The sequence below is a fragment of the Manis pentadactyla genome, chromosome 3 (genome assembly GCF_030020395.1).
Source record: "Manis pentadactyla isolate mManPen7 chromosome 3, mManPen7.hap1, whole genome shotgun sequence".
In the NCBI taxonomy this organism is placed as follows: Eukaryota; Metazoa; Chordata; class Mammalia; order Pholidota; family Manidae; genus Manis; species Manis pentadactyla.
The window spans coordinates 67,459,432-67,471,700 of NC_080021.1; the positions used below are offsets into that span (position 1 = coordinate 67,459,432).

Genomic DNA, 12,269 nt, shown 5'->3' on the forward strand with positions numbered 1-12,269 from the left:
CAATGAGCCTTTGAGATTTAGGGGTTGAAATAAGCAGGTAAATGGATGAAAGCTCTGCTATTGCAGGTTCTCCTGGAAAATTTCAATTGCTGGGCACTCTGATGGATCCAACATGTTCACAACAGGTCCCCTGAGAATCATCCTGACTTTTCTCTAAGGGATTTCTCATTGGTACATTCTTCAGAGCAAAAAAGAAGGGCTGGGAGAATACTGATACAGAAGAGAAAAGGCCAAACTACTTCCATTTAGTGACTTACTGAACTTCACGTATTTCATTGCACAATGCATTTTCCTATGTCCAAGATGGTGTTACCAGAGGGTCATGGGCCAGAAAGTTCACCCTTTACCTGTTCTGTAGCCAGTGTTGTTAAGATATACAGCAAACGTTCGAGGTTCATGCACTGCCTGCCACGAGGGTGAAGAGCAGTTCTCGTTGTTGGTGTAGACGTTGTGGTTGTGCACGTATTTCCCCGTGAGCATGGAGGATCGGGAGGGGCAGCACATGGGTGTTGTCACAAAGGCATTGGTGAAGGTGGCTCCACCACGTTCCATAATCTTTCTTGTTTTGTTCATGACTTGCAGGGACCCTGAAAGGCACAATTTCAGTGTTGTTTAGTAGAGCACACCATGTGAACACCCTCTTACATCATGTCATTCAGTGACTCTATTCCCCTGACTTATTAATTTCCCTCCCTTGGCTGGAAGGAGTCTATAACTTGACCGGCTCTCATTTCCAGAAGAAAATTAAACATTTGGGGTCTTACCATCTCAAGTATTTTGCAGAATAGTAAGCACACTTCAGCTTATTCTCTTCTTAGTCAAGAAGGAAACAAAAAAATCAGGCTAATCTGATCATTAAAGCTAGCATTTTTGCTATGGAGCAGAGTCAAAGGCCAGCAGCTCTTTGAAGATTATGGGAGAACAATAGCCCATTACACAGAGCATCAAAACCCCAGCCCACCACACATGCACAATGCTAGTGACATCACAGAGATTACTAGATATAGTGTTTTCATTATATGAAGGAGGTAAAATTTTTGTAGTAAGTAAAAGTCCTTCCAAAATGCCTCTAGTTAATTAAAAAGAAATTTTCAATGTAACTTGGCATCCTCCAGCAAACTCACCAAATATCTGCCTGCTTTTCTATCAGAATAGCACTCCTACATTATATGTTTACCTGTTTACATGTAATTTTAAAATATAGGTTGTTTGTGTAAGAGCTAAAATTTTATTGCACTCAAAAGTATTTGTATAGCAGTAAAATTTTAGCTGTAAAGGATAAAATTGTAACATAAGATTGCTGAGAAAGAAAAAAAAAATTCTATTTCTGTTACTTTATCCAGCCAAACACTGCAGCTGAAACACATCCAAATACTGCAGAAAAAAGCCCAGGCCAGAATTCAATAGTCTTTTCAGGACTTGTCAAGAAATGCACTACAGAGCACTAAGCCAAGCCCACTGCATTTGAATCCTGGAGCCTCACATTTCCAACAGGTCCCACTTCTTCCAAAGAAAGGGAGAAAGTCTATGCAGTTTTCCAGCAAGGAAAGAAATCATAATGCAAACCAGGCAGGCATTCAGAGCAGAAGAGAAGCATGCAGTGGTCCAAAAAGCCACAGCCGGCCTGATCTTTTCACATTTTAGCTTTTATCGCTCACATGAAACATACGAAAACAGGAGGAAGGTTTCTAATTGGGTGTTGTTAGAACTCCCTAAAATATGTTCAGTTAGGAGGACTCCTAACTGCTTTTTCTCCTCTGTTGTCTTCAGGGCAATCAAGCAACCTTTTTGTAATCAGTGAATAACATGTAGTGAGCGTCCATTTCATGCTAAAGAGTCTATCAGCCTCAGCATTCTGCGCTGGTCCCGCAGAAATGGAAATTATCTGCTGCCTCTGGTCTTCAGTAGTCAGCTATCTAGATGAGAACCTACATATAAATATTGCTTGCGGGTATGTGCAACATACACATAGGCATGCAGATATGGTAGTAGCAGTCCATATAAGGTTAGAGGAGATTTGAAGTGAATGTTCAGTAAGAGCTCTGAACCAAGAGATGAGGACAAACGAAAGGAAAGGAGCAAGACACACAGGAGATGGGTCCAGTGTGCTGTAGGAGGCATGGGGAGGGCGGTGCATGGTGCTCTGGAGGGGTGAAGAGCTAAGCACAGGGATGGGCACAGTGTGTTGATTTCGTGAAATGAAAAACAACATGGAGAATTGTCTTGATGAAACATGGGAGGCAGAGTTAACAAATGGCTTGGAGGCTGGGCAGAGACAGTTGGATTTGCTAGAACAGACAAAATAAAGGCAAAATAGGTTTTTTGTCAAAAGTATGAACCATATAATTTAAAAAAAAAAGTCTTTGAGAGGTGTTGCTGGGGCAGTGTGGCTATAGAGGTCTGGCACTGAGAAGGGAAAGGTCTGTCACAGGTGCTGCCAAGAGGTCGCCGAAGCCAGCAGGCTGTGAGGTGGTAAACCTTGAACTGGACTGTACCTCTAAAATAAGGCGACTCTAAGAAGCAGATCCAAGACATTGTAATGCATCAGGAGGCAATGAGTTGACCAATACCTCAAAGTTTTTGGCACAGGAAGAAAATTCTGAAAGTAATGGTTTCACTGTTGCTCAAGAAGCAACTAAAGAAATATGCCCTATAGAAGATCAAAGAAGTACATTTTAGAAAAGTTGTGTTGGTTCATCATATGGGGGAAACATCTGGAGATAAAGAGACGAATAGAGACACAGGAGTGGATGACAAATCAAGTAGGTGCTGAAGGTCCACTTACTCTCTTCCCTTTTTAGATATTTACAGTGTTTATTTACCATAATATCTTGAATTTGGGGAAAACCCAGCAAATACTGTTTATGGGGTTTCATTGCCTAATAATCTCTTTGTTTCAAACAACAAGCTCTCAGTGTTTCCCTGTGAGCTTTAGCTGAATTCAAATGTAAAAGAAAGCAACTGGAAGCCATCCTCCAAGTTCTGAATCACAAAAATGCAAATCTCCAGTTTATAGATTCATTTGAGCTACAAATATGGGGTGGTAGGTGAAAATCTCATCTGAGGTCAAATAGTAATAGAAAAACGGGCTAAAACTTAGCCTAGTTCATCATCTCTGGAATGGCCCCAGCCAGAACTGGCCTCTTATGCTAAGCGTCACTGTTATTTCTGATTAACTGAGACGGCTGTGCTGAGACCCTAAACAATCCTTCCAGATGCTCTGCTTCTAACCAGTCCCCATGTCTAAGGGATGAATGAAAACATTTGGGTTCCAGAAAGTGGGCACCTGGCTTCAAGTTTCTCAGCAAAGGGACAATGTTTCTCCGACTTCAAAAATCACCAAGAGAGCACATTAAGCCACAGAATTCTGGGCCCACCCTGAGATACTGATTTAGTTAAGACTGGGGAAGGCCTGAGAATCTGCATTTCTAACAAGCTTTCTGGGGATGCTGATGCCTCCTGTCCACAGACCATACCTGCACAAGTTTTCCAGGATTGGCAAAGAATCGGGGAAATGGACACCTGGAAGAGATTTTGCTGGGTGCTTGTTTTAAGTCATCTGAATGGCTTAGACTACTTCCAAGTCTATAAAATACTGCAGAAGGAAGAGGAAACATTGATTTCATATTTACTCTCAGCCAGGTTTTCTTCTATGGCTTCACATGCATCAACTCATTTAATCTTGACGGTAATGCTTTGTAGTAGGTATTACTATTTTTTCCCCCATATTACAGATAATAAAATTGAGGTGCAAAAGGGTTAGATATCATGCCTAGTGCCACAAAGGCCCTAGGTAGCAGAGCACAGATGCAAATGTAGGAAGTCTGCTCCAGAGACTATGCCCTTAAGCTCCAGCTAGGCTGAGTAATGGCTGTGACATTGACATCTGCTCTCATAATCAAGGTGTATCTCACTTTCTGCAGTCTTATATTTTGCTTCATCTGACCTCTCAGGGGAGATACTGACGGACACCAATGCCTGCTTTCTGCCCTCACGAGGGCTGAAGTGATCTCAGTAGCTCAGGTCCAGCTGAAGGATAAGTGGTCTTCAGGTGTGTCTGCCTTCAGTAGCTGACGTCCACACTGGTGTTAAACACTGATCTCAGTGGATCACAAAGCACCTTCATTTTTATGGCTGTGCCATGATTAACATTGATCACAACATTGCCTTGTGCTCATCTATTGCCACTGTGATTGCATGACTGACTTTTCACTGGGAAACTCTACCAACAGCTATTAGGTAATAAAAGTCATAACTGTATTTACAGCTGTTTAGAGTAGGAATGGAACAATGTCCTGTCCTACAATTGGAAGGGCTCAGTTCTGTTTTAAGCTGAAACTAGTCACCTTTCTGGGTTTCAGACCTTTGACACCTAAAATGCAAATAATTCTGGTTCTTAATTATTAGAACAATTACTAAATAAGAATGATATGAAGCTTAAGGCCAAAGATTCGTAACAACATTCACAAGGCCAGGGCTAGGATGGTAAGAATAAGAGAAAGCCAGGACTTGAATTTCCTGGGAAACATCTGGATTTTGTCACAAATTAGCTTGAGCAAGTCATTTACCCACTTTTGTTCTGTGTTTCTCATCCTTAAAGTGAAGCTATGAATAGCTTCCCTGACCAGATCACGGGGATGCTGAGGAGCAAATGGCAACATGTCATTCAAGCAGTTCATGCCAGAGATATTGTCAGTGGGCTGTGATCTCACCTTGCACTGACCTCATCCCACTGACATCCCTACCATGCTTAGGCTTCTCCTGCCTTTTTATTCTCCCTCTCGACAATCTATTCTGAATTCCAAAAGTTTGGATAAGAGTAGACAGGTTATCACAAAACTGAATGCTTGCATCCCCCCCAAATTCACCTGTTGAAAACTTGATGCCCAGTGTGATAGTACTAGGAGGTGGGGGCTGTGGGGATCTGAGAGGTGCTTCCATCATGAGGGTGGAGCCTTCATGAATGGGATTAGTGCCCTTACAGAAGAGATCCCTGAGAGCTCCCTTGCCTCTTCAGCCATGTGAGGGCACATGAAGAGGCAGCCATCTATGAACCAGGATGTGGGTGTTCATCAGACACCGACTCTACTGACCTCTTGATCTTAGACTGCTCAGCCTCCAGAACTGTGAGAAATAAATTTCTGTTGTTTATAAGCCACTAACCCACCTAATCTAAGATATTTTGTTGTAGTAGCTTAAACAGACTAAGATAGAGGTCAACTGCAATTTCTATGATTTGACTCGAAATGTTCAGGCTGGCTTATAGCAAAAACTATCAGTTCTTCTCCATCACACAAGCACTGTTCCCCCACCCCTCCTAAGCAAAAAGTGTGATTTCATTATTGTTTAAAATTGTCCTGCAAGGTGGAGGCCTGACAGGGATGAAATGAAGTGACTGTAATTAGGTCTAGTAGCTGGTGGGGGGTGGTGGCACTGCTGCCTGGCCTGGCTTGAGGACAGGGCAGGTCCAGGCCACAGCTGAATCCCAGGAGTGCCAAGAAGAGCTGTCCCAGTGCCAGAGACCCAGGTTGGGACTGAGGACATCTGCCTTTGCTCCTGCATGGTAGGGATGCTGTGACAGCAATGGCTGTGGAACAGGATTCTGCTGGGTCAGAGGTGAGGCAGACAGACATGGCACTCCAGGAATCCCATAAGATTTGCCAGGTTTCCAGTTTTGGTGGACTTTAAAAAGATCAAGGATCTAGGATCAGTATGTTGCATGGAGTATGTGATAGGTTATTGGGACTGGATGGAATCATGAACAGGAATTTAAATCATTCTACATACTCTCCTCATGTACTCCCAAATCATCCATGTGAAAATGTCGGGAGGGAGAAAGGTCCCACTAATGAATCCTTTACCAAAATCACACAGAGAGCTGGCACTGCTGCATTCACATGTTAAACTACAACAAAGCTTTACTTCTCCTGATTCAAATATCTTAGTATCTGGTTATTCAATATTTTGTACTCTCAAATATTAAAATTTTCATTAAGCCTGTTTATCATGTCCAGAAAAACTCACAAAATGAGAAATTCACTAATAAATATTGTCCTTGTCATCACCTCTTACAGAAATCGTAGGCATGTGAGATTCACATACACCTGGCTTCCTAGAGACATGTCTCCCTGTGTATGGCAAAGGTTCACGGTTTGATGAGTGATGACAACAAGCAGGCACAGCTCTTATCAATTGTTCAGTTGTTTCTAGATGTCATTGTTTTATGATGCACTATAGCTAATGTTTTAAATATGTAAATGGTCTGTACTAAATACATCAGTGCTATTTTTTCATGCCAAAGTTATTTTCATCATAAAGTATATTACACTAATCAGTGATATTGCCAATATTAAAAATGGCCACAATGGTCTATTGAATTTTAATTCTGAAAGCAGAAGAAAAAGTAATATAAAACAGTATACCTTTTTCTACCAAAACTATGGACTTGGTAGAAAAAAAACCAAAACAGATGTTTCAGCTAAAACTAACAGGGAAAAACAAATTGGGAGAAGACGACCAAGAAGCAGATATAGATCTGCCTGGAATGTTTCCAGGTCACTAAGACTCATTATTTTCACACCCCCCATCCCAAAGAGCAAAAGACCATTAGAAACAGACTAGTTTCTTAGGCCAATGCAGTTAGCATGCCTGTAGGACTAGATGGGGAGGATAGACAAGTGAAGGCAGCCAGGTATAGGAAAAATCACAGAACTTTCATTTTTCAGTTTTCATGTTTGATAGAGATGTGGGTTAGAACCTCTCCCTGATCATTAAGAAAAACAGCAGTATGAACATGATGGTAAATGATAACTGCTTCTTGGCCTAATCATTGGGGAACAATGGAGAGAGGTAGGGACCACGGTGATTGGCGAGGACTGTCCCTCCTACCGGAGACAACTTGACTCCCATTCAAGCTTCTAAATGATAGCTAACTCATGGGAATGCAAACTTTCATTCTTCTGGATTTTCAAGAAAAGTTGGAACCTGGATTTCTTGTCACATGAAATCACCTGATTTTTAAAATGTTGCTGGTCAGGCAAACTGCATCTGTGGAATAGCTCTGGACTGCAGATTCCATTTGTGACCTTTGCTTTAACGGAACAAAGTATTTCCATTTATTTGTGGTTTCTTAATTCCACTTAAGAGAATCCTTGGGTCAGTGTTACTGAGATGTTAGCATCAACTCAATTTCTTAAGAATTTAAGAAATGCCACATTCAGTCAAATCAGTGATCTAATCAACCCAAATATTTTGTTTCACAGAGTGGCACCTAGAGACTGCTTGGGGAAAATTTAGAGCTTAATTTCTCTAACTCTAGTCCGAGAAAGCTTGAGGAGTCCCACAAACATCTCTGATTTTCTTCTTTTTGATTTATAACATATTTTAAGTGCAGGGAAATAACAGAATAAACAACACATCTCCTAGTTTTATCAAAGCTAAAAATTTGATCACAGTTGCTTCACATACAGTTTCTAATTTTTAAAAATAAAATATGGATATTACTAATGTTCCTGTTTACCATCTCTTTCCCAGAGGTATCATCCCAAACAAACGTGTGGTGTTCTGGTTTAAAAAAGTATAAATCTCCCACCCATTAACTTAAGTCTGAAAAACCTGAGCTATTTGCAGGTATAGACAAACCTGAACTACTGACATTGTAGAAAAAGCAAATCCAGAAGTACAGAGACCAGTCATTTAGTCACTGAATTTTTCCACAGATTATGTTTTCTTCTAGGATAACAATCTTTGTCCCACCTATCCAACTTGGGTGGGATTACAATAAAATGCAATAATGAGAATGAATGTTGTTTGGACAAAGATAAAGTGTTATCCATAGGCCAGATTCTAGCACTTTTATCAATGAGTTCCTTATGGGTGTTATTCCCTTCACAAAGTACTAGTTTATTTTAATAATTTGTCCTCTGACAAAGTTGAGGGAGTAGCCCCCATTCCTATTGAATAAGAGCTTTCCTTCCCAGCTTGACTGCATAAACTTTGATTATAATCCTTCTAGCCTTTGTCTTTCCAGACAAAGAAGTTCAAATTGTTTTATTCTTTCCCAAAAGGAAAAGTATCCTATTACAATTTTTGTAATTGTTTTTCTAATCCTTTTCTAAGTCTGTTGTTATATCTTTCTGGAGGTGCAGTAGCCAAAAAGGCCTGCAGTATTACAGGTGCAGAGTTTTGCTTAGGTGATCTATTCAAGCATTTGGCAAACACAATTACATGTAAGTAAAAAACTAAAACAAAACCCAACCATTTCAAAACCACAATGAGGTACCACCTCATATCTCTTAAGCTGGTTAGTATCAAAAAGCAAGAAAATAACAAGTGTTGGTGATGATGTGGAGAAATGGGAACCATTGTGCACTGTTGATGGAAATGTAAAATGGTGCAGTTGCTATGAAAAACAATACAATGGTTCTTCAAAATATTAAAAGTGGAATTATCAAATGATACAGCAAATTTATTTTTCAGAATGTACCCCAGAGAACTGAAAGGAAACTATGTTCAGAATAGCAATATTCATAATAGTCAAACAGTGGAAGCAACCCAAATTCCTATCAATAGATGAATGGATAATGAAAAAGTGGTATATACATATAATGGAATATTATTTATCCTTTAAAAGGAAGGAAATTCTGATACATGTTACAACATGGATGAGCCTTGAGAAAGGACATCAGGCCAAGTGAAATAAACCAGTTATAAGAAGACAAATACTATATAATTCCCCTTATATGAAGTACCCAGAACAATCAGATTCACAGAGACAGAAAGCAGGGTGGTGGTTGTCAGGGGTTAGGGGTGTGGGCATTTATTATTTAATGGGTACAGTTTTAATACTTTGAGATAAAAAAAGTCCTGGAGATTGGGCCCAGCACCACAGTGTGAGTGTACTTGACAGTACTGAATTGCACACTCAATGTGGTTAAGGTGGTAAAAAACCAAAGCCAAAACCAAAAAAACCAACTTTAGTGTTGTGAGAACATCATAAAATCAAGGCAAAAGTCTCTATTGAGCAGTACTACGACCAAGAGCGTAATTTTTCTGCAGAGAAAGGAGGTCCTTTCTAAACTTTTATCCCAGGGTTCACTGTGGCTCTTCATCAATTTGTTTTGCCAATGAGACAATAAAAGCCATCTTGGGCTTCTGTTATCGTTCTCTGAACCTAGAACATTACTATATGTTCACAGGGTTTTGTTAGGAAGGGCTCAGTAGATATTGTTGAAAGGCTGATTGACGGAAGGGATCCTGGTTAAATGTAAAGCTGTGGAGCGCAGGGACCTGTTTCACCATTCAGTAGTTCATCACAGCCTACATGACTCCTTTAAGGCTCATTTTCCTTATGTACAAGTTGAAGAGTCATAGTAATTACTTCAGAGTTATTGTGAAGATTAAGTTGAACGAATGCTTTGCATGGTGTCTGGCCAGAAAAATCAAGGAAGGAGGTAAAGGCAGATAGGTAGGAAGCAAATGGATAGATTGTACCTGGTCTACACCCCTTCACCATAATATCCACATGCCTCCAATAGTAGCCGGTACTTAATAACTGCTCGATAACTTACTGAACAAATGAATGAACTGTAAGAGAAGGCTGAAATTTTAAATTCTGTTAAAAATAAATTTATCAAATAATTTTAATTTTATTTTCAACACAAGGACTGTATATTGAAGAGGTAAATCATCACAGATACTTGTGTTCAATTCTGGCAATTGTGTTAGCTTTTTCAGGCCTTTGTGGGTTCATCTTGAGTTGCTTTAGGACCTCCTATGTTCCCAGCATCAGGATTGCAATAGAAACAAAACATTACCTGCCTTCTAGTTGTTCTAAGCAGAAGACACATGGCAGATTAAGGGCTATGCTAGAGGCATGTCTAAGGTGGTGCAGACGACAGTTCCATCACCCTGTTGGAGGGGAGGATGGTTTTGGTGAAGGAAGACCCTTGAGAGCTAGGTCACGAAGAATAGACAGGATTTCTCCAGGTGAAGAAGGGGGAAAGGCAGAGGGGATGAGATGTGCAAAGGCAAGACATAGAGGTGAGGGAGATGAAACCACCAGACCCCTTCAGGGAACTGTAAGGTATTCCCATGAAGCACAAAACCAAAGTGGGAGAAAGAGGAAATAGCTTTAGAGAGCTAAGTGGGGGTCACATGGCCCAGAGTTCACTTGCCCACAGAGCTAAGTGGCTTAATCCTTTTGGCAGAGGGAAACCTTTGGAGACTTTTGAACAGAAGAGACCTGATCAGATACTTGCATGATTCTGGCAATGGTGTGAAGACTAGGCAGGTGGGGCGAAAACTAGAGGGGACAGGTTTTACCAGTGAGGGAAACACTGGGAGAGAGGAGAACAGCCTATAAATCTTGGCTGTAGTGAAAGGGATGGAGATGAGAGATTCTTATGGAAGGTAAATTCAAACTTGATCAGTTCGTGCTTTGTAGGTGAAAGAAAAGTTAAACCACCAGCCACATACATACTAATGTCACACTTGTAAGACTTTTCATCTTGGCATGCTGTCTGAAAATCAATATTCTTGTTTAAAAAGTCAAGTCAGACAGAGCAGACTCAGCAAATCAACTTCGGCAATCATTACTCCGGCTGGGTTTGAATGCATTTGCTTCCAGCTGAACCCAAGGAGTTAACTCTGTTGGGACTCCATGGTTCTGTTTCCAGCTGGAAATCAAAGTTCCCTCCCATTGCAGATCAAGTTCCAGCATGGAGGGCTTCTCAAGAAGCATAGCCGGAGCAGCTCTGTAAAGCAGCCCAGGGTGTTCTCAAAGCAGTGGTCTAAAAGACACCAGTGGGTCTAGTTGAGTGTGATGGTTAAGCGTAGTGGAGCGATTCCCGACAGTGAGGAACTTGAGTCCAAGAATGGAAAGGAGTGCGGGTGACACCTTGTAAGGGCACGCTGTCTCTCTCTTAGGGTTCCCTGGAATAACTGATCCCAGGCTTACAGAAAAGACCACAGAGCTGGACCATTAGTGAAGACAAGAAAATGAGAAAACAATCAGATGAGCCGGAAGCTACGCTGCAACCACAATTTCAGCAAGTTTTCTAAGTGTTCTAGATTAACTGAGGTGAGCTAATTCCTCAGAAGAGCATCAAATCTAAGGTGATAGTGAATGACTACCAGAAGATATGTAGAATACTTTCAATGACCTAACAATAAGCACAAGCTGTGAAAAATCATTCGCTTTAATAATACTAACTGTTGAAAATTCCTTTAGCTTCTGCGTACATTCATACATACACACTGCATAGAATTGCCACCCAAATCCCACACACTTTGAAACAACTTTGCCCAAATATTTACACAATTCTTGACCATGTTTCTAAGGTGCACTGTTAAATCTCTGACTCCTGTGGTATTCAGGCCTTCTCTTCTCCATCCTCCTATTCCACAGACTGTTTTAAAAACTTAAGACCATAAAAGTAACATTGAAACATGAACCAAATACCTTATAATCAATGAAGTACATTTTATAAACCGGGTTGTTAGTTAAGGTACTACAGTTAAGTGCCAAACCCCTAATGTTCACCGACTGTTACCAATAATGTGGAAGGTCAGCTCAAATCAGCCGAAGAGACTAACAAGCGAAAAATTCAGCATCTCACCCAGCTCCACATCTTGGTCATCAGTGAGCACGAGGATAATGTTGGGTCGGATGTTTTTTCGTTCCTGCTGTATCCGTCCTCTGAACCTCGGAGATCTGACAGTCGAACAGAGGCTCCCAAGCAGTTCTGTGCCCAGGACAGCCCAAACCAGAGCACAGCAAGAATACTTCATTGTGTTCGGTCCAGTGTCGCACAGCTGACAAAACGTCTCAGTCTCCTGGCTTCTGCAGGTCTAGGCAGTCAGAGAAAAGGGAGAGGGAGGGACTACAATGAAACACAAACCTCAAACACAGTTGCAGGAAAAGGGCTACAGTGAAGTGCAAACTGGCATGCAAACTGGCAGAGAAAGGGCTGCACATGAGTCAGAAGTGGCAAACCCTTACTGGCATTGGGTAGGTTTCTAACCACTTCATTATTTTGCAAATTCACGTTTGTCCTTTATTCTCTTTCCAACTTTTCTTATTTCAAAATTCATTGCCAAAATATAGTTTCCAACACAGAGCTCAGATGTAAAAGCTTTCTGACAAGAGCTAATACCTTGAATTGGGTGTCCTGGTAGAATAGTCAGTTTCTAGACTCAGAGGTATTCAGAACATCTGCAGATGGGGTCCTAGAAGGGGTAGAAAAAATACGTAGGAAATGTCAGCTAAG

At 41.0% G+C, this 12,269-nt stretch overlaps 1 protein-coding gene across 11 annotated transcripts in view; it reads right to left on the reverse strand.

Annotated features, from left to right (window-relative positions):
- Positions 1-12,269, reverse strand: part of SULF1 (sulfatase 1) — a 165,649-nt gene that overhangs the window by 66,751 nt on the left and 86,629 nt on the right. For 8 of the 11 annotated variants that reach the window (XM_057498006.1, XM_057498002.1, XM_057497999.1 and 5 more), the window contains 3 exons: positions 12,156-12,228; positions 11,619-11,850; positions 348-587 (listed from right to left, as the gene is read on the reverse strand). In XM_057498006.1, the coding sequence (XP_057353989.1) occupies positions 348-587; positions 11,619-11,790 (412 nt within the window). In that variant the 5' untranslated portion in view covers positions 11,791-11,850; positions 12,156-12,228. Of the gene's footprint in view, positions 1-347; positions 588-11,618; positions 11,851-12,155; positions 12,229-12,269 lie in introns of those variants that run through there. The other 3 variants (XM_057498004.1, XM_057498000.1, XM_057498005.1) reach the window with 2 other exon arrangements.